We start from the raw sequence: 26609 nt of genomic DNA on the forward strand, positions 1-26609 counted from the left end.
TTCAAGTAAAAATATACAATATATTTGTTGTATAAACTTGTACAGAATGTCTCGGACATTTAGCTTTACATATAATATACATAAGGGTCCAAATAGGGTCACTTTCTTATCCTTCATGATTTTCAGAAAATGTCCCCCATCACAAACCATATTTTATGTACATCTTTACAAACATACCAAACAAAACAGCCCTTGGGTGCACTTAAAGAGGCCATGATAAAATACAAGTGCCTTGTATAAAAATCCCTGAAAGTGTCTCTCTGTGAGGTAAGAACACATTAGTCAAAGTCATTTCCTTTCATTTCCTCTCATACATCCAACTCATTCATTTGTTCTGAGACGAGACTGGCAATAGAGAACAGCTAATTACACATCAGGTTTCCCTTAACATTATTGTGCCACAGAATAAGTAGCTGCAGGCTGAAGAATGTTGGAATAAAAAATAAGGTGGACATCCGTTTGTTTACACACTGATTATTTGTTCCTTTAAATCATGGCAAAAGCCGGTCTTATACTTCATACCTCGACAGGGTAACTGACATGTAGTTCAATTTCATGTTAAGGTATGATCAAGGCCTCAACAACAACAACAACAACAACAACAACAGGCAATAGTCCTTGGTAAAACAGGATCACATGCAAATAATGCAGTTATAAGCAAGAGAATGTACAGGAGCGCTTCCGGGGAATAATATATTTAGACTTTGATATTTCGCAGAAAATATCACAGTTAAAATATACGCACAGCATTAGCCACTTGAGGTTGTAACTAAACTATTAAGGATTACCAGATATAAGTGAAGGTATTGTAAGTGAAAGCACAAGAAAAAATGCTTTCTGTGTGACTGCAGACAACCATCAGAGGAAAGAAACGGGACGATAATTCTAGGTCGATCACTTTAGTAGCTTATTTTCCTCAGCTGGAGCACCAACAAAACATCTCAGATTGGTCCCCAGAAAACATTCTACTTGGCCAAAGATTTGTTTTACACCGCGCCAAGGCAATACTCGTAACCGATACAAAGAAATACATAAACATCCGTTTTACGGCTGGTGAATAACAGTCAAACAACAATCCTAGACTTTTTTTTTTTTTTTAGGAAAGTTATGAAATGTCCTGCTATTATGGCCGTACATGACCATTCATTAATGCCATGTATGGTAAATAGCAAAATTCATCCTTGTGTTAGAGATTAAGGCATTGAGAGTGGATCTAAAAGAGCGTGTTTTCTGCAGACGGCTGCTGTTCCTTTAACAGATCAATGTAGTCCTTTTTGGTGCAGAATACTGTAACTGACTTACTGCTTGTGTCAGCTAGTTAGGTATCTGACAGGCTCAGAGACACCACAAGAAACAACGAAAAAGCTGTCCTATTGATTCTCATGGCGACTCCAGCGTGTCCAGCTGAAAGACATTGTGATTGGTTGGTGTGGTGAAGAAGAGCTGCTCCTCACTGGTAGAGCGGTTATCACAGGGACTGTGCAGCCCCAGCGTCCTCTCAAAGTCCAAGAGCTGACCCATGAAGTTGAAGTTTGGCGAAATGTTGGACTTTTTCCTCTTGACAAAGTCGTAAGCATCATTCAGAGAGAGGTTGAGTCTCTGCATCAGGTAGGCCACGGTGACTGTGACTGAACGGCTGATGCCGGCCAGGCAGTGGACCAGGATGCCGCACTGCTTTGATCGAGCTTCATCTGTGAGAGAAAGGGAAAAGAGGGGTCAGCTGAAGTCCCCAGGAATCCACTGACATGTAATTAAGTGTAACTAACAAAAATGTGCAGCTTTCAGATTTGTTCTACAATGTGATTCTGGCTCTTAGTTGACAGAGAAAAAACCTACAGTGACATTCTGTAAGCTTATTTCTGCTTTAAACAATTAACTTGAGCAAGTGAACAGTACACCCAGCACCTTTTTAGTTACAGACATTAACAAACAACTGTCATTAAGCAACACCATACATAACTTGTAACCCTGGAATCAAATACAACCTCAGAGAACGGAAATTACTTTTCCTTCCTCATTTTACGTAAACCTTTTAAAAAGTAGTTCACGTAACACAGCACTGCAACCACCAAACAAACAAGAGACAAGCCATGGTTTCAGAAGTAGTCATAGTGAAAAACACAAATCAAAAGCAAAAATGAAACACAATGCCGTGGTGCTACACAGAACAAAAGATGAGTTCACTTTCAAGTTTAATGTGTCATTGCTTTGTAGAAGATCAATTCTGTGATATTGCACCCTTCCGCGAAACTGACATGAATGTAAAGTCACAACTGATGATTAAATTATGATTAAAAAGCATTAAAAAATGATTCATTCATTCTTTGGTTTAAATCTTGGGAACAAAAATGTCTCCCTTGGGCTGATAACATATGTACAAGACATTTGTGACAAAAAAACCCCCAACAACAACTAAACATATACGCATACAAATATACATTTTCTCCCTGAAAAGTGTGTCTGCGTATTTCATATTCAGCAAAGCAAGTTATCAACTTACTCACCTATAAATGATATTGCCTCTGGAAAGAACTGGGACAGGTTCTGACTCCAGTGGTCCGAAATGGGGATCTGTTTGTACCTGAAGTGGCCGTCGTGCTCGAACATGTTGGGGAGATTGGGTGTGACGTTCAGGATGTACTTGATGTTGTACTGACCCAGCACATCTAAGTTCGTGGAGTCTTTGGCGCAGCCCAGGTAAAGGTAGGGCAGGATTTGGACAGGGAAGGCAGGCTGATTGCTGGGGATGGGGCTCTCCTCGGACTCTGTGGCGCTGCTGGGCTCTCGATCGGACTCCCCGTCCGAGCAATCTGAGCTGATCCGCAGATTACCAAAACCCAGAACAGACATTGGCGGAGAGGAGCTGGGACAGGAGCTGTCCAGGAGGGTCTCACAGTGCTCTGGGTACTCTGTGTGGAACTTTACAAATCCACCTGGATAAGAGCCAAAACACAACATAAAGTCTATGTGGTTAGATTTTCATTTTATAGTAAAAAGACACACCCTATATAACTGATTTATTATATTTTTTTAATGGAAAAAGCTGTGTTGGGTGCTGAAGCATGACTGTCAGGACCCCCCAACACGACCATTCATGAAATGCATGCCTGCTCCTGCTGGAGCAAAACATGGCGCAGCCATTTTGGAATTTTAATTGAGAATCTCAGTGGCGACACACAAACTTTTCAACAGCCTTCACACCGCAAACCCACAACACGGCTTGAGCGTCAGTCACATTTACGTCCACGGTAGTTAGAATAAACACAGTTACGGTTTCGTTTTCACGCCTAGAAGCTGGCGTTTGAAAGTTCAAACCTTCACATTGTCAAAACTTCTGGTCCTTTCTGTCCATTCAGAAAACATTTGTTAGCTTCAGCCGGCAGTTTGTAAAGACGCTAAACTGGGCTAATGTTAGCTAGCTGGACGTTAAATGTACCGATAAGAAAAAATACATTTTAAAAAAACACGCTTACCGTGATACATTTAACTCTATCATACATTATTCATACATATTTTAATTATTTTTAGATTATTAGTTTTTGATGACAGAAAAAAAACCGTTTACCTTCCAGGTAATACGCTTTACAGCCGTCCTCCCACAGTTTCTGAAGAAGTAGACCCAGAACCGACGCTGGAGCCCCGCTGTCCTGCCAGTCCACGGAGCACTCATCGTACAGGACCACCGTGTCCGTCTTGCACCGCCTCACGAACTTGTCCTTATCCTCGTGGTTGGGAATGATAGTCCGGATGGGTATGTTGCCCTTCTTGAACCTCCGGAGCATCAGCCCCGGGATGGCCAGGTTTATGGCGGTCTCTATGTGGGATGACTCGTACAGCTCATGTGAACGGCAGTCCAGCAGGAGCAGAGAAGTGCCTCCGGACTCTAACTCGAGTTGCAGCCATTCCACGCTTTTACTCGGCGTCACATCAGACATATCGGACTCAATGTCATACTACAGAGAGGCGCAAACACTTACTACATAGTCCATCAAACGGCGACAAACAATAACTTACGAGAAACGATAGAGGAGAAGAAAAGGAGCGTTAGATGTTGCCCTGCCAGTGCATGGCGCTTCTGCTTGAGCGAAGAGATTTCCCCTTTTTCCTCTTGTGTGTTTCCATCAGTCAGTGAGTCCGAGCTGCTCCACTCAAACTCATCGCAGAGCTCTAAAACATCGAGATACCCTCTTAAATGTGACTGTTTGATCCCTTCAGCAACTTCAGCAGCTCCACATTGTGCCAGGGTCCTCCATGCACATTCTCGTTTTACCATTCCGATGCATGGGAGGTTTTTTTTTTTTTTTTTTTAGTTGACAGTAGAACAACTCAAGAGGGAGGAGTTTATTCCTTACGATTTAAAGTCGCAGCAGAAATATCTCAAACTTCAGTATCAGTAGGTCTCAATGGAATAGATCTTTTTTTTTCAATCAGTATAACATGACCATCACAGCTCTTTACAAGTGTTTGTGATATTATGGAAACTTTTAAAGGCATTATCACTTGTGATTCCTGCATTTTTATTAACTGAAGAAACACTTTATTATTAATTATGGGGCTCAAGATGTGTCTACAGCAATATTTGCACTGTTGTAAAATAGTAAAGTGAGGTTGCCTTGCTTCACATAGTAATGCATTATTGTTATTGCGTTGTTGTTTATAACCAAATTCCCTTTCTCGAACACTTTCATGACACCTTTCTGACACATGAACCCTTTGATTTACTGTATTTTCCATTATGGACAAACACTATGCCTTGTTTCTTACATAGGAATGATATGAAATCATACAGATGACAGAAACTCCCTCATCCTTGATTCAGTCTGGATGCATTTTGTTGCAGAATATGTCACTACGGAAGCCTGCTGTTATCTCTCATCATGACAATATTCATTATGAGGTGGGACACACCCCTCAAACTGCTCTCTTCCTCAATTTTAACATTTTTATTTCTGAGCCTAAACGCCAAAAAGGAAGCCTGCAAACTACACGGCGTTCTGACTGCAAAAGGGGAATGCAAAAGCATGCTGCTGTGCACGAGTGTCTTTTCTTAGAATGGAGCATTCCCACGGTTCATTACTGATGTGTATGATAATGCAGGAGGATGGCGAATAAGGAGAGATGTGAGAGGAAACGGGAGAGAGAAGGGAGAGTGTGAGTGAGGTGCGTGCAGTGGGAATCCATCCATGCAGCTCATCCGTCTGCACACGTGAGTGTGGGGGTGGGTGAGGGTGGGTTGAGGGAGGGAGACACAGATGTGCATCGGGATTAACACAGAATGAGGAATAGAGCTAAAAAGCTGCACACACATCCACATCCGCAACACAAATGCTCTCAGCCATAGACGGATCAGACGCACGCAGCAATTCACCATATCACTGGCACAGTACGCTGCACCACCATTTCAACACCTGCCTCCACACATACACAGCCCCTGTGGCCTCCTCGTGCCCACATGATCACTGCTCCACTTGAACTCTCTTCCTGGAAGCGGAGAGGTGTTGGGCCTGCCCTTAAACTTTCTGTAATAAGGAACTGAGCAGCCTGCATTGACACAATATGTTGATGTTTGAGAGAAACACACAAAAGAGTCTTTTCTGCTAACACTTGCATCTTACTTGATTTACTGCATATAAAGCAAAAGCAGGTTTAAGTGAAAGAATGATTTTTTTTTTTTAAATCTAATGCAGGAATGACACTCAGCTGTCGTGTAAATTTCTGTGTAATTGCAAATCAATGCAAAAAGAGTGTCAACTTCAAACAAAACAAAATCAAGGACTGATGCTCTCAGCTGGCAACACTTGCATGATAGTGCCGATCACCTGACTGCTCCACTTCTACCAACACTTTGGTTACATAATGTTGCTCCAAACGTGAGCTCATGATAATTCTCCCGGAGCAAAAGAGATGAAACGTCTTTGGTGTGCAGAATCCCAGGTTTTGCATGTCAAGTGCTGCTTAAAGGGCTTTCACGCGTACCCAGTGGATACACAAACACACTCCTGTCATGTGCAGATGTACGGTGGGATGAGTTCCGAGATGAAACAGATGGGAGGAGAGCTTCCTCTTCATTGATGTTTCTCTGCGCATGGGAGTAACAGGCATATATTAATCTAATTTTATCTAAACATGGTGATCAGAGGCCACAGGATGGAAGACTTAACATTAATACACTATCTTGCACGAAAAGCTCTGTGAAATAGTCAGGGCTACCGTGTTAACGGCAGATAAATCTGTTTGCTCAGCTCATTTAAAGTAATATCTGTGATCTGTGGTTTTGCAAGTCTGCTGTGAGGTTCGTGGTAGTGTGTTTACTGCATTTTATCACAGCGAAAGTGATCTCCCTTGTTATCTAGACGGGAAACACAATATCCTGTTTTGTGCTGATACCCTCTAGTGGTTCATCATGAAAGCTGCTGCACCAGTTATGAGTCATCTGCAAGAGGAGGAGGTGTCTGATGTCACAGCCTCGCAGCTGCAGATATGGGAGGACCAGTGTGCCTCCACGCGGCCAAAGCCTGAATGTCACAAAATGCATTTCATGAATGAAAATCCAGATGACCACTAGTCTGCCCTTAAGCTGATTATATGCAAAAGAAAACTACATGATACATCACTGCCCTCTTCACTAAATCAGTAGGTTTTCCACTAAAAATACAGAAGATGATGATAACATAGATAACTGCTTACAAGAAAAGCTACTTCTTTCAGTTTACAGTGTAGTTTTATTACAAAATCTTTGCCTAAAATGGTAATCATCACCTGAGACACAAGCTACAGAAAGAAGCAATGTCACATCACATGTGATAACAGATATGATGCATTATCTCTCCCAAGAGCCTGCAGCACATATATGCAGTAATATCCTGGCTGGCATGATAAATGTACGTTGATAAAACAGTATGATCCCACAAAGACATGGCGGAAACATATCTGACATCAAACTCTGTATGGGAGTGTAGGACATTCAATACCATTGATTGTCTCACTGATTGTTACAAATGTGTAATGAACTCACCTAATAATACCAAGTAATACACTTTGTTAGTCGCTATAAATAGATATACAGAAGTATGAAAGCCTATTTGAGGTCTTCGTTCATCTGCCTGGATGAGATAGACGCCATGTTGTGAAACTTTAAGAAGATTAAAGATTGTACAAAGAGTATCAGTTGGCTAATGAATATCAGAGGTGTTCTACCAGTAGAAAGTGTCGTGTCTGTCCTTGAAAACTGACATCACGCACAATTCTCTGTTGCATTGTAAATAGACGAGCACGTGCTTCTGGTCTGGCACAAGGATTATCTGTGGTCACCATTTCAGTGACTGTTCAGACAGTATGAATGATGCCGCATGAAGTCGTGCTTCACGGATGGCGTCCAACAAGAAAGTCATTGCTTCCCAAAATGGCACAAAACTGTAGGATTAAGCTTTGCCAAAGCACATGGGAAGAAGCCTGATGGATGCTGGCAGCACATCATTTGGTGAGATGAAACCAAAATAAATTTGTTAGGATCAGATGAGGTGCAGAATGTTTGGCGTGCACCAAGCCAGGCCTACCACAGTGAGTGCATAGAGCTGACTGTGAAACATGGAGGTGCAGATATGGGGCTGCATGAGTGCAAAACGTGCAGGGGAGATTACATTTATAGATGGAACTGTGTATGTACGTTTGAATAATCACATATGGAAAGCAGAGATGACTCCCAGTCTCGAGAAGCTTAGCAGAAGAGGAATTTTCCAACAAGATAATGATCCCAAACGCACCGCAAACAATCACACAGGAGTTTTTTAAGAATAAAAAACTATGATCTGGTTAAGTATGTCCAGGGAGTTGAATCCAATGGAAAACCTTTCAACTCAAGTGGAAGGCCAAACAACAAAGAACAGCTGAAAAGAAACATCTGGGAAGAATAGCAGAACAGATCTTCACACATATGTTCACTGGTGTCTTGCATGTCTTAGAATAATCAAATCTGTCATCAAAATTAAAGGAGGACACACAATAACGAGAGGTCTGCTGACTTTGTTATAGGACAGTTAGTTACACATTTATTTGTTAAAATTGACTTCATTCTTTTTGAGCTAATAAAATGTCATTAAAGGGGAAGCTCTGTAATCATTTAACACTTTATTGACTGGCAATATACTCAGTTTTGTTGTATGGTGTCTACGTATTATTATCAGATTTTTTTTTTTAACTAACTGCTTCTAATACATGGCTGTGTCGTATGTAGCTGTATGGCCTTTAGGAAGGAAATTATATATAATGCTTACTCAGAGTTTCTTAGTCATGATTGAGTCCTCCACTGAAAAGCACATTTTACACTTCGATGAAAGAATAAATAAACGTATCGGCCAAAATCTATAAAAATAAACACACAGAAGTAAATGAACACTTTAACCACATATTGAACATTTAATATGCAGTGATATATTTCATATAAATTAAATAAATACCACAATTATTGCTAAGATTTAGTTTTTCGGATGACGTCAGGCCACTGCTGATATCGCGTGACTAAGATCTTTGAAGTAGGACTTCTCTCTCTCACTCATCAGCTCAAAGTAGAGTGGTTGCTGGCAGAAGTTACACTCTGCTGAGGAGTGTGGCCTCAGCTCCAAGCCAACCTCCTTCCATGTCTTTACCAGCCGATCTGCGGAGACAAAGAAGAGCACAGACAGGTGAGGATACAACAGCTTTTCCAGGAGGAATGAGTGTTCTTCTAAAAACTGTCCAAATAATTCAATTTGTAGTGAAATTTTAAAATATATTACTTGGCTCGAGACTGTAACTGATACATTTCGCCATTTCAGTTAAAAATGAATTGGACAATTATTGACAGGAGAACTCAGCATAACAAGCTAAGACACTTAATTCCAAGCGGACATACCAACAAAGTAGTACATCATCTGGGGAGTGTGGTGTGGTGTGGGGGCGATGCGCAGCAGCTCCTCTCCTTTAGCTACGGTGGGGTAGTTGATTGCCTGGACGTAGATGTTGTAACGAGACATCATGATGTCGCAGATCTCAGTGTTCTTCTCTGCATCCGAAACCTAAAAACACGCACACTGTATGTCAGAGTCAAACTTTAAAGTGTCTGAGATTTAACTTAGATTATAAAACACAATTTGAGTTATACGAGGTGTGTCGGAACAGTTCCAGGACTGGTGTCACAAAAGATGTATTTTAAACCCAAACTACAAACTACAAGTTTTCCCCTAAAGACGATCAACCAGCACATCTATAAAGAGATCCTGCGGCGTTTGCTTCCTTCAGCGTGCAAGAAGAGACGAGGGCAGGACAAGTCGTGGCTGCTTCACCATGACAATGCGCCTGTTCACAATGCCCTGAACATCCAGCAGTTCCTTGGCTGGGAAGAACATCGCTGTGCTGGAGCAACCTCCCTACTCACCCCACCTGGCTCCGTGGGATTTTTTTCTCTTCCTCAAGCTCAAGGGAGTCATCAAGGGGACCCGTTTTGAAGACGTGGACGACATCAAGATGGCTGTGATGATGGAGCTGCGGTGGATCCTGGAAGAATCCTTCCAGGAGTGCATGGCAATGTGGCAGAGAAGGCTGGCAAAGTGAATTAGACTCCAGGGGGATTACTACAAAGGTTAACACTTGTAGTTTGGATTTGAAATGTATCTTTAGTGACACCAGTCCTGAAACTTTTCTGACACACCTCATACTTAGCAGCAATGGACAAAATACATCTTTTCATGGTAGTAGGACTAACTCATGGTGACACAAACTGTCCTGTACACTAAAGATTCCAAGTCCGACCCCTGCATCCACCTCATCTAAATGAATTAATTATTGATTTCCTTACTCGGACAGGAATGATGTGGCTTGGGCAGTGGACCACTGGAAGGCCAGAGTCCATCAGCATATGTCGGAGCAGTTTGACACTCCTCTGATGTTTCCTCCTGAGCATCTGGCCTTCCTCACTTTTCAGGATCCTGATGGACTCCTTTGCCCCCGCCAGCAGCATGGGGGGCAGGGAGGTGGTGAAGATGAAGCCTGCAGCGTAGGAGCGCACTGTGTCCACCAGGGCACTGGTGCTGGCGATGTAGCCACCCACACAGCCGAATGCCTTGCCTGGAAATGAAACACGTAATAAGTCATATGTAACACACAGGTGGTGTTATGAAATGTTTTCCATCATTAGAGAAGCTTCCACTTACCGAGGGTACCAGAGATGATATCCATTTTGTGCATGACTTTATCTCTGTCTCCAATCCCGCCTCCTCTGGGTCCGTACAGACCCACAGCATGCACTTCATCCACAAAAGTAATCGCACCAAACTTGTGGGCAACATCACACATTTCTTCAAGTGGGCACACGGCCCCTGTAGGAAGCACAGCATTCACAAGACCATTTAAGATCATAAAAATGACTTTGTATTAGCTTTGCATGGCTTTGAAAACACACCAACGATTCACTGTTGATTTAACAAATATTTCTTTTGTGAGTTCATGTAAGCACTGGAATGCCAGTTTAATAAATCAATATAGAAACATAACCATATATTCTAGAAATGCTGTGTGTTCTTACTTACTAACTAACACGTTATTAAGACACATTGATATTAAATAAATGATACATCAGTTAGATAACAGTTACACCTCAGTGGGAGGGCTGTACACTCACCATCCATTGAATGCACTGTCTCAAAAGCAACAATCTTTGGAGTGGAGGGGTCGGACTTCTCAAGCAGATCTTGTAGGTGGCTGACGTCATTATGACGAAAGATGAACTTCTTGACCCCACTGTTTCTTATACCCTGAATCATTGACGCATGGTTGCCTGCGTCAGAGTAGATTTCACAACCTAGCAGAATAAGCAAAAGAAATAAAATGTCCCAACTATTATGTATTTCAGTCTAATTCTGAAAACATGTGAGCAAATATATTAGAACTTTGTATCAAAGCAAAGGCATGTAGATTTAGATGACATTTTAATTTCTGTAAGTACCTGGTAGCATTTTTGCCAGAGTAAACAACGTGGAGTCATTGGCGACAAAGCAGGACGTGAACAGCAGCGCCGCATCCTTGCCGTGCAGGTCAGCTACTTCTGATTCAAGGTCCACATGAAATTTGCTTGTTCCTGAAATGTTTCGTGTACCTCCTGCACCAGCACCGTGCTTTCGTACTGTCTCACTTAAAAGAAAAAAAAAGTTTAGTGTTATGAAACTGTTTTGCATGTCAGCTGAATTATGGGGTTATGGGTGACCCCGGATCAGTGTGTCTACTCACATGATAGCCTGGTTGACTTTGGGGTGACGGCTCATACCGAGGTAGTCGTTGCTGCACCACACAGACACGTTTCTCTTCGCATGAAAAGACTCTGAGTAGTCGTCTGCCATGGGGAACGAGGGGGCAGATCTGTTCACTGTCTTGAAAACCCTGTATGTGTGATCTGTTTTCTTGCTTTCAATCTTCTTTTCAAAAAATCGGTCATACTGGAAGGTGGAAACTGGGAGACGAAAAACAGGAGAATTTTAAATCTTCAAATTTGTTTAATTTTTTTAGTCTTACTGTACATTAAGAAGAATAAGGATTACCTTTAGGTAGATTGTCCTTTAGCAGGTGAGTTGTTTTGGCAGATATGACCTTTTCTGCTTTGACAAGATCTGCTCTCGATAAATCCACACCTGTTGTACCTGTTCAAGACAGTGATTTAAAACTTACCAAAGTGTTGAATGCTCTAAATAAAGCCTTTAACAATTTACGTAACTGGCCTCCTTTAAGGATCTCGTGTATATGCTCACCGCTGTGGTAAGAGCGCATCTCCTGGACATCCTCCTGCAGCTCCATCCTGGCCTCTCTTACGACGCTGTTCTTTTTCTGCACCATCTCTGCAGCCAGGAAAGGACATTTAGAGCCAACAGCCTGGCCAGCAGGTGGTGCAAGGTGGCCTGAAGGCAAGTTGACTCTGTGGTTTGGGTCTACAGGGAACACAGGAGATAAAGTTTAAATTAAGATAATTTACAAAATGTGTAAAAACAAAACATTATAATACAAAATTACAAATATATATATTTAATGTAGCTCATTTGTTGCAGTTACATTACTATAACTGTATGGCTGTAAGCATCTGTAACAGGATGCATTACAACTCGTGACAACTGACCGTCATTCATCAGAGTGCCTTTGGACGAAAATGTTGAAGAAGACAAGGATCTGGCCAGAGGTCTGGAGACCAGGTCCATCATCACTGGACACTTTTGGGCATAGCTCCCCAGTGATGTTTTACCTCCCAGATGAAGGAAAACACTGGGGACAACGGTCAAGAAAGGGCAACGGCGAATCACTGTATCCATATGAGAAAGTGACAACCTAAATAGGAAGAAAAAGAGAAACATTTACAGATTTCCAGTCATTTTTAAGCCAAGCAGCAGATTCCATTAAAAAAAAATACAGGAATAAACCTGCTCTTACCTACTTTTAACATGATATTCAACAATAAATAAAGACAAATAGCATGGGTAGTGTGATAAAGAAACTTAAAAAAAAAAAAAAAAAACCTTTTAGAAGTACCAATCAACCTTTCTCCCAGGTGGTCCTTTCTTTTTACCTGAACACATCCCAGTCCACTTTGATGGAGCAGATGAAAAATGCCTTGCGAAACATGACTGAATCCACACTAGCATATGAGTGCTGAGAGCAGAGAGGATGTTATGTTAAAAGCCCAGAGGACTACTTTCATTCACTGTGTAGTCAGCTGTCCTTGACAAATAGAAAAGGGAAGGCCTCTCAAGGACCTGTCTCGCTACTACAACAGTTTGGCCTTATTTAAGACCAAGGAGAGGAAGAACCATCTGGCTGCTGTTCATATGAAACCGATACATGTCTGCAACTGTGTGCGATCCCACATGTTGCAAAACAGGGTTCACGTCTCCATTTGAGACATAAAGATCCACAAAGTCAAACATGATGCTATTTAGTACCGTCTCTTTAATGAACTATCACTGTTAATATTTTCTTTTTAAAGATGAACTGCTTTTGGGTAACTGACCTTGACCCTGAAATACTTAGTGAGATGACAATTGAATAGACAGTACATCTAAGACATAACTTGTTTAACCCCAATTAACAGTACACAACTTTAATTTCCAATATGTTGCATTTCACCCACTCACATCTTTTAACAATTTATCAAAAATTAACAATTCACAATTCTCCTCAGTTAAACAGGATTTTAGCTGAAAACTGTCAGAAATCACTTTCAATAAGAAATTTACAGTGGCTGATTTAAAAAAAAAAAGAAAAGAAAAAAGAGGCTTTGATCAGCATCAGTGCATCAGGACATCGGTTGCATTAAAAGAATCAATGGAGGTAACATAGAAATTAACCACAACTTTAAAAAGTCTGTTCAACACTAATTTCTTGCGTTAACTCACCTGGTTTGTCCTGTTTAATTGATACTCTGCCCCTTCAAGTTGAGGAAACTCCAGCAGACGAACAGACACGTTATGTATTAGTAGTAGTGCTGTTGCGAAACCACAGTCACGCCCTGCAGCACGTCACCACCGCTGCTGCTCATTGCGCCTGTGCGTCACCGCGGCCGCCATATTGGTACGGGGACACCGGCCTCCGTGCATTTTTTATTTTTATTTTTTAAAAATTTTATTGCAATTTCTCGTAGAGACATAAAAAAGGAAAGGCACTGACAACAGAGTATAGCATTGATAATTATGTGCAAACATTAAATTTTAAGGCATTAAGAAACGTATTAAAAGATTAAAAGAACATTTCAGCAGCATGGCAAATGTTTTCTACAGTCTGATTGGATTAAAAAAAAAATCAAGGATTTGTTTATTATATATAGCTATGCATGCTGCTCTGTTAAAACAAAAATTATGTTTATTGTATATATTATTTTATTTAATAATTTGTAAAATTGCATTTATTATATTATTTGCTTACAATTTCAAACATTAAAAATTAAGAGTAAAGGTTACCTAACTTTTTTTTTTTTTTTTTAGCAGGTTCAGCATTAAAGGTCTAGTGAAATATTAGCCCAGCAAAACATAGCAGCAGCTGAGATGTGCAAGTTGACACTCAGATAAACTCATCTTACATGCATACCTGTAAATAAAACTACTAGATTTTTTATTTTTAATTGTTAGGACATATAAAGTTTGTCATTTTCTTATATAGAATCAGCCAGAATGCAATGTGGCAGCGACAGAGATCTTTCAAGCAGGACAATGTGTATTTATAAAGCATCTCTGCCTGTTGTCCTCAAATTACTGTTCAGTTCCTTAGTAATGCCAGCAGATGGAGCTGTCGCCCTTTGACTTCATTTACGTCTAATGAACTAAACACAAACTGCCTCTGAGCACGTTTCTTCCAATGTAAGTAATTAATGATCAATGAATGATAAATTATTCAAAAAGTGGCTAATGATAAACCCAGAGGAGACAGAGAATAAAAGACCAAGAAACGAAACAACATTGTCATCCCTTATGTTGCAGGAGTTTCTGAGAAGCTCAGGAGGATTTTTAATGAACACAACATTCCAGTGCACTTCAAGCCCATCAACATCCTGAGACAGAAGCTGGTCCACTCTAAGGACAAGACACCAAGACACAAACAGAGCAACGTAGTGTACGCAGTCCAGTGCAGCGAGGAATGCCCAGACCACTGGGGAGACAGAACAACCGCTCCACAAGCGCATGGCACAACACAGTAGAGCCAGCTTCTCAGGACAGGACTCAGCAGGACACCTGCATCGTAAGGACAAAGGACACTCTTTTGAGAACAATAATGTACAGATTTTGGCCAGGGAGGACAGATGGTTTGAGAGAGGGGTGAAAGAAGTCATCTGTCAAACTGGAAAGACCATCCCTTAACAGAGGTGGAGGTCTGAGGCATCACCTCTCACCTGTTTACAGTTCAGTCCTAAGAACTCTCCCCAGGAAGATGAAACTACATTCACACCCAGCCACAGAAGATCTTAACGAACCCCACTGTGGCAGGGGGAGGACTAACCACTGGCACAACGAGGGGGAGGAGCAACAAACCCCCAATTGAAACCGAAACTTAAGTGTTAATGGCTCCTTAAGGATACAAGTATCTGGAACGCCCAACTAGTCAGTCAGACCTGATGAAGCCTCTTGGATGAGAGGTGAAACTCAAACAAGTCCAGCTGCTCTGATTAAATTACCAGAAGAAACTCCAGAGGTATTAAGCCTTGAAAATTCCCTGAGAAAGTAACAAAAAACATTTTCTAAAATATTGGCCTGTGTGGGTCGGCTACAAATTTACTTAGGTTGAGTATTTCCACTTCCTGTTCTTTTCTACAACCGTCCAACGAGAGTTCAGGATTAAATATACCTTTTTTGTGCCACTGCTGTCATTTAACACCAAAGCACAAGCTATTATCAGTTTGTACAAATATGACACATTTCTATGGACTACTTATTAAAACACAAAGCTGTTGAAACTGCCTTGATAAACCACAACATCATAGCAGTGTTTAAAACATATCAATAGTAATGGTATATATCATAAAACATCACTAACAACAACCATAACGTATGGATAAGTTGCTTTTACTTTTGATATATTTAGTCATCTTTACCTTTAGTAAAATTTTTAATTAAGGATATTTATTGATTTAGTGATTAAATATTTTTCACATTTTTTAAATTAATACATTTACTTTGTGGGGGTTCTCGATGCTCAATGTTCCCCTTTATCGACTCAACACAATGTATAGTCACAAAAAGTTTCTTAGATGTACTAAAATATATATATTTAATTTATATGCAAAATATTGTAAACAATTCAAACTGTTTTTTGACAAAACTATGTATGTACATTTTGATTAAGGGAGGGCATATAACTCTGCAAATAAACAAATAAATTCAAATAATACATAAAGAACACACATGAATTAAAATTAAGCATTGAGGCATCTTGCTTCACAACAACACGATTCCTGAAAAACACACATTATGGATAAAATAAATAATCCACAAAGTATTTTTCTATGCAGTGTTTTTCCTAAGTGTGTCTGTAGTGAGTGATGATCATTGATGGAAATAGCTAAAACTTTTCCTCCCCGTTGTAGCACACAACAGTACCCATTTTCCAATGTAATGCACATTTTCTGCAGCTGCTGGTGAACCCATTATACTAAGAACCAGCAGCTTGACCCCTAATTTGCTGTGCATTCACGAAAAAAACTCCTTTACAGATACTACAATTCCAAACTAGTCAATTGTCATGAGCACACCTGTGATTTTTGCATCAGAAAGCATAAATGTAAGCAGCTGTAAAGTCTGCATGGCACAATTGTAAAAATTGTAGAACAATGAAATTGAAGTAACTGACATACCACAGAGCCAAACATCTTGAGAACACCAGCACTGCCAAGAAGGGTATGAGACGAAACACATGCTCTGACTTGTTAGTGGGATCACAGGGTTTTAATATATTCCTGAAACAGTTACAAAACGATTGCACACAATTGTAAATAAATAATATTAATAAATAAATATGAAAACATTACAAACCATACAAACTCAAATTCATATTTCAGTCTAATAAAGTCAGGTGTACCAGCTGCACCTTAGACCTTTCTTTCGTTTTGAAACTAACTTCAGAAGTTCACATGTGACTCCACTAAGTGGCAGCATCGTGCTCACACCCAGCCTCCATAGCGCAGCTTGTTGGGCAGGTAGATGCTGGTGAGGAAGTCTGGAGCTATGGCTGCCAGCGACTGTATTTCAGCCTTGACCTTACTCTGCTGCATCAGTTCCATCTACAACGAGAGCAAACACAATTTTGATGAGTATGCAAGAGGAAGCCGTGCAAACAAGCATAAATCATTAGGTGTTTTAACAGCCACTCTGCAACAGAATGGCTCTCTGTATCCTCAGTACCAGTGAGCTTGGAGTCCTCTCATACACATTCCTCTACCATGTGTCACATGAGCAAAATGTTATAACTGTAAACCTCTGAGGAAGAACACCTTTTTCTTTTCTCTTTGAAACATTAATGGGGTTCCGCAGGCCAATATTTTCCTAAGTAGGCTCATAGGAGCTCAGTGTGGCAGGCTGGGGGTGTGAAGGTGACAAAGTTCACTGTGTTTTCTTTTAATTGATACATTATATTCACCATAATTGAAACTACTTTCAAAATCACAAGCGTTTTTAGTAGTTTAGTGGAACGAATTCATACTATGAAAATCACCCACTTCATTTTAAGGTACTTTGCCAAACCAATCGAAAAGTTCATCCATATTCTACAAACCACATGTTAATTTCAAGCCAGTCCAGTCCCTGCACTATGTGAACCCAGCCTCTCAAATAGTTTACATCACGGGGATACACAAGTGTGTCGAGGCAGACAGTCTGAAAAAGGCAGAGTAATGAGGCTTTTGTTATCTCAATAATTGTGTTACTAAATAAATGGTTGTGTGTAGAGCTGCTGAGAAGCTAGTTGAGGTCAAAGTGGAGGCGTTGTGTTTGTCCAGAGCCAGATTACTCCTCCACCATCCTCTCTCTCCTTTTGCAACTTGAAATCAGCTGAGCCCTGTCACAGTGAGTTATAAACCAACTGATCAGCTCACTGAGGATTGCTTTGCTTGTCAATATTTATAAATTCACCCTATGTGTCACTGCAGCACAAAAACAGATGCTTGGTTGTGTTTTGTTTTGTTCCGTCTCATTTTGTTGGATGGTCTGAGTTGCGGTCATTTTCTGTTGAAATAACTGCACTGAGCTGGTGGTTTAACTGAGTGTGTTGGACTCCTTCAACTTGCTTCTCTTACACAACGGATTCCTCATTCTCCTGACTGCTTCATTCGCGGGGAGTGAGCAGTGGAGGTTTAGACTTGGTGCTGGTATTATTTAACTGCCATTATTGTTTTAGTTTTGCGGTTATTTTTTGGGAAGTTTTATACGGTTGGCGTACTTAAAATGTTAGGTACTGACTGGCAGCTTTGCAAAAAGAATACCAAACAGCTAAAAGAGAGAAGAAGAAAAAATTTAAATATTGGATCTCACAGGACAGAATTTGGTCAAATTAAAACTTTTAATTCCTGGAACAGTCCAAGACTTGAAATCATATGTTTTAGATGCTTTCCTTCATCACATTTGCCCAAACTGACAAATTCCGGTGCCACTTCCATCCTCCTCTCTAATCTTTCTTGTTTTTACCTCCCTCTTTGCTTACTCTCACCTCTTTCTGCCAGTCTGGTTGGCTGGTTAAGTACGGCCTTTTGAGGAGGCTGTTGAGTTTGCTTTCGTCTCTCTTGGAGAGCGGGATCAAGGCCTCCTCAGGAACTCGTAACCTTAAAAAATACAATTCTGATATTACTAAGTATGACCACATGAATTTCTTCAGACACGCCTGTTGATGGATGTCGTCCCTGCACAAGACTTCCTCCCATTTTTTAACAGACACACTAAGGAATTATGTGTATGTTTAGGGGTTAACATAAAGAAAAAACTTTATAGACTACAATTAAATGTATGTAAAAAAAAAAAAAATCCCTTATGGCCTAAATTTGTTTAAGGGGATGTATACTTAAAACTCAATATGTTCTCAGATGCAGTTTCTGAAAGGAAAAAAAAACTGAAGGCAACAGCAACAGAAACCAAAACAAACAATCTAAATGTCCCCAGAATATAATCCCAATTAGAGGCAGGAGGAGGAAGTAGGAAGTAGCGAATGCGGAGTCCAAACCTCTGGAGGTCAGAGGGGAGGAGGCCTAGCCACATAACGCTGGGGACGGTCAGACTGTGGGCCTCAAACGACATTGCCTGTGGAAAAACCCACACACACACACACGCCCAGTCCCACTGACACACAACATGCTTATACACAGAGTCTCAAACAAACACACAATCAGCACTGTACCTTCACAATGTGGTTATGCCCAACACATGTTCACAATGAACATGAGGATGATTAAACAAACACCGCAGAAATCAAGAGACATGTTGCCACATGATCACTCAACATTTTCACCCCATACATGTCAGTTTAAATATGCTGAGATGTGTGATTGGTCCATTTTTTTTTTTCCTCAAAGAGGGGCATAATTACATATTGCTAACAGAGAGACACTAAACAGGCCACATTGGATAATGTAGCGTACAGGAATAACTGGCATGGCAGGACTCACCACTGATCCGTACTTGTAGATGCACATGATCTCAATGCCTAGGAAAATCAGAGGGAGAGACAGAGAAGCGCTGCAATCACCGGCATACCAGAGCAATTATCCTCTGAGATGTGTAACGGAGCTTAGAACAAAGTAAAGCATTACATATGTGTCTCGCCATGCGATGGGAAAATGGTTAGAGGTATGGAGACTGACGGAAACAGAGCCATCCCGCCTGGACAAGATCACGCCAATGGGAATAATAGCCAGACTAGGCACCATGACGTACTGGACAGGTGCTAATGTTTTCTGGCTTAGTGGGGCATGCAACGCAGCTGTGTGTGTGTGTGTGTGTGTGTGTGTGTGTGTGTGTGGAGATGAAAAGAGAGTCAAGTGTTGTTAAATGCGTTGAAATATGCAAACTATGTGTGAGAACTAAACTGGTTTGCACTCTGAGAGATGACTTGTCGTACCATGAGGGTCAGCATCCACGAGGGCGAAGATGGGGATGTGCAGCACGTCCCAAAGTTTTCTCACCATTAACCTGCTGTTCACATCTGGCACACCTTTGCCCTGATTCACACAAACACACCTCCTAAGTAAACAGAATACTGCTCTTTCTGGGAGGAGACGACAGTCAGACAATGACGATTCGAGACGCATTTACAAGTAGTGGAATACAAAGGAACTCACTGTGATTATGATGCAAGGAGAGAGCTTTGTGCAGAAGTCGTCATCCAGCAGTCTCTGGAATGTTGCATCCTTCTCAACTATCAGGATAAATTTTGCAGATGATGCGATATCTGAACACGGTCAACGAAAACAGGTGCACACAGAATGACATACAGCATATGCAGTGCACAATACTGATGGACCCAAACGGGGGCAAAAAGGAAAAGCATGTGGGAATTTGCAAACACATTACAAAGGATACTTCTAATTCCAACGATATTTGATGAAACTGAAACAGCCTGAAAACAAAACAAGGTTATAAGAATTTGATGAGCAAGTGGTAGCGTACTCATACTTCAGTTGGTGTGGTTGACAGTAAGGTTCCCTGTGGAGTGTTTGACACGTCATGCAGCGCTATACAGCAATGTCTGCATCACATGTTCAAGTACACACTAGTTATGTGTCACACATTTCTGTCAACTGCAGAACACAAACTAGTAAGTGGGTGCCAGTAATTTACTGTTAAAGGTGGCAATGAAGTATAAAAAAAAAGGCTTGCAGCTACAGAATTGCTTTATACAAAAAAATAAAAAATAAAAAAAGGCTTTAGAAAAAGCAGAGCTATCCAAGCTCTTTGTTGTTATAGTTATGCAGTTTACAATGGCGACTCCTCACGATACCATTAGATCAAGAACTGGATTTAATAAGAGGGTGATACGAGCAGTTACGGTTGTGATTTGGAATTCAGTGTCAGATTTCACCCATTATTAGCACAGGATTGTATTGTCCCCACAATAGCTGCATCTACTTTCACTTTGTGATAAAAAGAAACAACGGGAAGGTCCACCTTGTATAATTACTGAATAGGATTATTCCATGCAATGCCCTTGTTTACATTCTTTTGTTCACTGTGATAGAAAGCCTGATCCTGGTGAACAGAAGGTTTGAAGCGGAACTGGCTTTGCTAAACGTACGTTAATGAAAAGCAGCAGTTTGCTGAGCTTTTCTTCCACCTGCTTCATGTTGTTTTCAATCTGTTGTTTTCCACAGGCAATGGAAACTCGTACAGCAGGACAAAGCATGCTGACCACATCTCCTTCACATCTCCACAACTGTAAATTCTGTGCAAATGACATCTATTTCAAGTCTGTCCATCCAGGAAGAGGGACACCATGGCTGTACAACTTTTATGGATAATTTTCTCATCATTATTAAGGGTGGACTGGCAGACGATGTCACATTCCATATATATTATACAGCCCACTGGTGCAATACATCAACTCTGACATTTGACTAGAAATAAAAAGGATTCAACTGTCTGCCGTTAATAAGACTTATAGTTTTTGAATCATTTTTTGAGAGCTGTAACCATTTAACTTAAACATCATAAATCCAGCTATACATGATGTAATGTGTCTCAGTGTAGTGACGTGAACACTTCTTCAGTAGATAGGGTAGTTGGGTTAGGTTGTTGGTGGGGCTTACAGCAGAGCTGGAGTGGCAGTCGATCCTTGTGCCGTCCTCCTCCATGTAACACAGATCGCCTGAGATTAATCCCTTGGATGTAGCCAACTAGTGACACAAAAATGGCACACCCACACAATTTATATTAACACACACACACGTATTCACACATATTTCCAAGACTGGCTCTTTGAATTCAACTGTAATTCTACTTCTGTTTGATCAGAAGAACCATATTTTTCCCCTACAGGTGTTTCCTGAGATATGAAGCAGAGCACAAATTTAATACCAGACTAAACTGACAGATTTCATCTGTCAGAACTAAACTACTCCAAAAGAACTGTATTTTGCTACAGCCTATAAGTATGTGAGGTTTTTGTTTTCTGCAATACAAATCACATAACCATGCAAACACTCTCTCACATTAAAAGAGACGTGCACACTTACCACATGCAGAGATCTACGAGGAACTTTCAGCATGCAGGAGATGTCATCTACTATAGTGTCAACAGTTTTCTGCGAACCAAACAGCTGTGTGTTGTTGTAATAGATGTCTCTGTGGAAATAGAAATTCAGCAACATCTGAGCGACATCAAGTTGTGTTACTGAAATGAATTGGTATGTAAAGAAGGTGAATTTGACTTTGCTATAGTGAAATGCGCATTATTGACAAATAACCTTTTGGTAGCAAATGAGTTGCTCTGCACAAGTCTGTAGATGACTGAGAGAATCTTAAGAATTTGTGCTTTAAACAGAGAAACAAAGACAAAAATATATTTATTATTAATAAATATCAAACACTATACTCACTGACACGAGTGCTATATCGCTCTCTCTCTCTCTTTTTTTTTTTTTAAACTGGAGGAGGAAAATATAAAATATTCTGTAAACATGTAGTAAACAAACCCTTTACACCCTGTTTCAACATGTTCTGTCACTGCAAATTTGTCACCTAAAACTAAATCCAACTTTCATTGTCAATGTGCAGTTTATGCATATGTTCTTGATAAATAGAAATGAAAGCCACATGAAGTGCCAAACAACTGTGGAGTTTTTGTTTAACTAAAAAGAACGTCACGTGTCAAGGACAGACAAGTCGCAAATGGGGCCAGATGAGAAAATATAAAAACAGAGATATGTGTAACTTCTCACCAAATCTAGTGGCAGATGAAGGGCAGTCGCTCCTAATGGTGGTGACAGAGCATCCTGAGCTCATTTGAAGCCCAATGGCACTGTCAAAGCTTAAGTGGGAAGAAACGAAAAAACATATGTGGAAAACAATGCAAAAAAAAGAGGCAACTAAATAAATCTACAAATTGTCTGTGTTCCACATTTACTTTTAAACCTTTGAAAATCAGCTCCCATCTGCGAGTTATCTCAAATTCCCCAGACCCTGAGGGCTGCCTGTGAGAAGGCTCCTCCATACATCACCTTCCTGATTCATCTTTGGCGCTCAATCTATTTGATTCTCGCATTTGAAAGGGCTGAGCCAAATCATGCTGTGCTTAAAAGGTGTTGCAAGGTTTGATAAAAACAAGACCAGGCAGTCCTTTTAGCTCTGAGCATAAGGCCTCCACATCCTAGTCACATTAAAGCCCTTAACAAATTTGTGTTTGTGTATGTAGGCACAGCGCTTTACAATTCCTTATCACTCTTTCATCTTTTAAGCAGCAGGAAGTTATTTCAGCTTCAGTCTCTCTGAACCAAAGTTAAACGTTTAGATTTTTTTCCTGCCGCCTGGTTGCTCTTGCAGCCTGCATAAAATGTGTCTTGCATGAATTCAGACAGAGCTGAAGTGTGTATTTCCTCCTTAAGGAAATTAAACAGCAATCTAATCATCTTGTGTGGCCTGACCGCCCACAAAAAACGGTGTAGATAAATGTTTATTTCTTTACACAACATGACTGCTTGTGTTTACCTTTGAAAGGTCAAGAGGCTTACATGGATCCCACACAGTGTGTGTAAAATGACTGCAGTGTTCAGGGTGAAGAGGAAAACTTTTCACGTTACGGCTTGTTTAAGTCAACTTACCTGACGTTGGCCCAGCTGAATCTCTTGGGCAGTGCCAGGACAGGGGCTTCATCTCTGGACAGACTGGTCACTATTCCTACAATAACGCTTTCAATGCGGGTCAAAATCTCCCTGCTGAAAGTAAAGACACATTCATAACGACAGTGGATCAAAGACAGCAAAAATTACCATAAAACAACAGACAATTATTTTTGTTGTCACTATCAATTATACTTTTAAAAGCGGGCTGGCAAAAACCCAGGACAGAGACTCCTTTTCCATTCAGTTAGACATAAATTGGTTCAATTTCTGGAAAATTACAGAAACTATTTATGGACGTAGCAACCAAACAAGAATGTTTGTTTCTGACTAATACCTTCAAAATGAAGGTGCTAAATTACATTTATCCAAAAATACTAATATTGCAACTGCAAGAAAGGAGTGCTGTTTATTTGTTTCCATAACAGCCTCCAAAGGTCAAGTGCATCCACAAATTTGAAATGGAAAGCTATTCCAAAACAACGTATTGTATATATTGTGGTGTTCTGTTTGTGAAGTCTTTGGCAACTAGCGCTGTCTCAAGAGTGGCATATTATTTTGGTCTTGCTTGTAGAAAAACAGCTGTGGAGTACTCTGGATTCACTGAATATAACATGAATTCTGTCTCTCTTTATCATTACCTCGTCAACATATTTGTTAATTTGACAAACGTTTATAGAATAGAACAATTAGAATAGTCCTTTATTGTCACTGTGGAAGCAATGTTAAAAAGACAGTGTTACAGCAGCAAAATATTGTTATAGCATCCTCTGTGGCAGCAATACACAAGTTAAAAAAAAAAAAACCATGAAAGGAAAGATAAATATATATAAAGTATAAAATATAGGTATTTATGTATTTATATTTATGATTAATAATTAAAATGTACATGCTAAAAGTCAAACTATCATTGCTGATCATTTATGTAAAAACAAGTTTTGTCAATAAGGTTAGCTGGTTTCAAATAAAAAAAAAATGCACACAAATGAATTTCTTTATGAATGTAATGTATTGTTCCAAGAACAACCACCTCTACACATGTAGACAGCGGTCACTAGCGTTAATTGACTGCATTGGGAGGCCAAATACAACAAGGTAGCTTTGCCAGTTAGCTAACACACCTAGCTCACACTGCTAGCTAGCTAGTTGATAGAAATAATGCAAGAAAGCAGTGCTGCTTTCTTGCATTATCTCTATCGACTAGCGAACTGGAAACCACGATTAAGAGTAAAGTCTAGCTAAACTCCTCTGTGTGGAGTTACTCATTACAACCGGACAAGTTAAATGAATAAAGCTTTTGCTGCTAGACAGATGCGGGACCGCAGTTAAAGCCGTTACACTGGGCCGAGTAGAGGAATGGCGACGAGCTAACCTAGCATAGCATGACGTTGGCAGGTGACTGTGAACTTACTGACTAATTTCATCTTCGGCGCGCTGACAGTCCGTCATGACTTCGACATTGTTCAACAACTCAGTACGGAGTTTGTCAACTTCGCAAAGCAGTTGTGCTGTTAGGGATCCCATCAGGTAAATCTATTTTTAATCATCTATTAGTGTATTTATTGATGTTCCCGCGTAAGAATCGAGTGGAAATCTCGCGTGTTTTTGCGAGATTGGACTTGACGTTGCAATGTGGGTTTGGGAAAAAAAATGAGCATGACAGTCTTTACTAATCCCAGTAGTAAATTACATTTACTTGTATTGCACTTTTCTTTCAGTATTTATATTTCCTGTTACTTCTTTTCTGTTAATTCTACTTCGCTATGAGTATTTCATAGCAAAATACACTTTAGTTACTGCAGAGTTCTTGCATTACAGATGGCTGCACACACATTTCAACTTTTTAATTGTGCTTTTCTACATTTTTTTTTAATGACTGCTATTGTGTAGGAGTGGTCTGAGCCCTTCTGAATGATAGGCACAAAAAAAAGGGATACTGCAATTATTTTGACAGATATTAAGATTGTGATATGAGTCACAGTTTTAGTGGGAAAATTGTTGTTTTACGTCCAAAAAAAGGCAAAAATGTTGATAGAATTTTTGCTGAGGTCTTTATTGAACAAATTTTGTTAATATTTCCATTAATTTTCAATTCAATTTTATTTATACTTGTTAGCCCCACTATGTATAGACCACGGATGATGATATCTAGTCAGTAACCATCTAAACTGTGATGCACTGTGATGGAACACAAAGAAGTATATAATATATTGCACAGATGTTTACATCATATAAAATACCTTTTTGATTATTTACTCTATAATTGACATACATCAGCCTGAAAGTGACTGCAAGAAGCTGCCAGTCTTATTCTTCAAGCCAAAGGTCAGGGCACATTTGCAAGCCACGTCCATTAATAAGATCCAGGAATGCGTGTGGGCCAGTTAGCACCTCATTGGTGTGAGTTAGGAGGCCATTGCTGGTAGTGTTTAGAAAAAAATCCCCATTAGCTCTCTTAGCGGGGCTCAGTAATGAGACCCTCGATCTGAGCTTGCTGCTACTTGTCCAAAGGTGTGTCTACTGTATGTGTGTGTTTCTGCATGTGTGTGTGTGTGGTTTCTGTAGAGTGGGTGGGGGTTTAATTAGCTGTGGTTAGAGTCAGCGAGAAAGCAAATATATATTGTTTCTGTTCGCCATGTGGAAGTGATTTTTAAAAATAAATTTGATGATGGTTGTGGCCATGCTGGCCAACATGTGTTTTAGGGCTTTGTGAGTTGCTTTAAATGTTGCTCATTCTTTTGTGAGCAGTTCAGTTTAGTGTATCAGACAGTAATTGACTAATTGCAGCAGTTTTAAGCTCCAAACATTACAATGAGATTAAATAAGTATGACACTGTGAGGAACTTGCACACAGTGCTTGTTCACCAACCTTTCAAAGCCTGTTTCTGTCTCTTTGTTGCGTCATGTTGTTGCTATATTGTTAAAACAGAGAAATGTGCTTAGATTCTGTAACTATTAGGTCATCCAGAGTCCCCACCTTTTTGAATTGCTGGCAGGCATGCTGTGTGTGTTTGCAGAGGCACTGTGGTCTTTCTTTCACAGTGTGAAGGCCTGGTCAGAGTGTGTGGGAGCCAGGATCTAAAGAGAAGAGGTCTGTGCCCCTGACCTGACCCTGAATATTTCCTAATGTGTAGCTTTACCAAAGGTCCCCCTTTCCCCTGAGTGGCTTTGACAAGCTGCTTCCGTAGTAATGGCTCTTAATTTCTGAGTAATTGCTATCTCTTAGTGATGAGGAACAACCCCTCACCCAAGCTGAAAAAATCCTAATATGTGGAAGACCACAGGCTGTCGGGGTCCT

The 26609-nt window shown here is 40.3% G+C and overlaps 3 protein-coding genes across 4 annotated transcripts; all 3 read right to left on the reverse strand.

Moving 5' to 3' along the window:
- On the reverse strand, window positions 1–4261 carry LOC103368780 (dual specificity protein phosphatase 7-like). The gene is made up of 3 exons (XM_008297261.1): window positions 3566–4261; window positions 2505–2933; window positions 1–1691 (listed from the first exon to the last, which is right to left on the reverse strand). The coding sequence occupies exons 1-3, from the start codon at window positions 3933–3935 to the stop codon at window positions 1381–1383; spliced, it is 1110 nt and encodes a 369-aa protein (XP_008295483.1). The 5' UTR covers window positions 3936–4261; the 3' UTR covers window positions 1–1380.
- Window positions 4262–8234: 3973 nt separating this feature from the next.
- On the reverse strand, window positions 8235–13496 carry LOC103368781 (5-aminolevulinate synthase, nonspecific, mitochondrial-like). Of its 2 annotated transcripts, XM_008297263.1 has the most exons (11): window positions 13407–13496; window positions 12137–12342; window positions 11775–11951; window positions 11568–11666; window positions 11260–11479; window positions 10979–11163; window positions 10655–10834; window positions 10188–10352; window positions 9833–10101; window positions 8891–9053; window positions 8235–8653 (listed from the first exon to the last, which is right to left on the reverse strand). In XM_008297263.1, the coding sequence occupies exons 2-11, from the start codon at window positions 12324–12326 to the stop codon at window positions 8493–8495; spliced, it is 1809 nt and encodes a 602-aa protein (XP_008295485.1). In that variant the 5' UTR covers window positions 12327–12342; window positions 13407–13496; the 3' UTR covers window positions 8235–8492. The 2 variants fall into 2 exon arrangements, with proteins under 2 accessions (XP_008295485.1, XP_008295484.1); XM_008297262.1 differs by lacking the exon at window positions 13407–13496 and having other exon boundaries at window positions 12137–12372.
- Window positions 13497–16657: 3161 nt separating this feature from the next.
- On the reverse strand, window positions 16658–24835 carry LOC103368783 (meiotic recombination protein SPO11-like). Its single transcript, XM_008297264.1, has 13 exons — window positions 24723–24835; window positions 23294–23407; window positions 22415–22503; window positions 21941–22007; window positions 21710–21818; window positions 21284–21370; window positions 20061–20097; window positions 19820–19929; window positions 19600–19699; window positions 19148–19185; window positions 18706–18782; window positions 18199–18310; window positions 16658–16777 (listed from the first exon to the last, which is right to left on the reverse strand). Exons 1-13 carry the CDS (start codon window positions 24833–24835, stop codon window positions 16658–16660), a joined length of 1173 nt encoding a protein of 390 aa, XP_008295486.1.
- Between the last annotated feature and the right edge of the window lie 1774 nt (window positions 24836–26609).

The sequence above is a fragment of the Stegastes partitus genome, unplaced genomic scaffold (assembly GCF_000690725.1).
Source record: "Stegastes partitus isolate 25-593 unplaced genomic scaffold, Stegastes_partitus-1.0.2 Scaffold1203, whole genome shotgun sequence".
Lineage (NCBI taxonomy): Eukaryota > Metazoa > Chordata > Actinopteri > Pomacentridae > Stegastes > Stegastes partitus.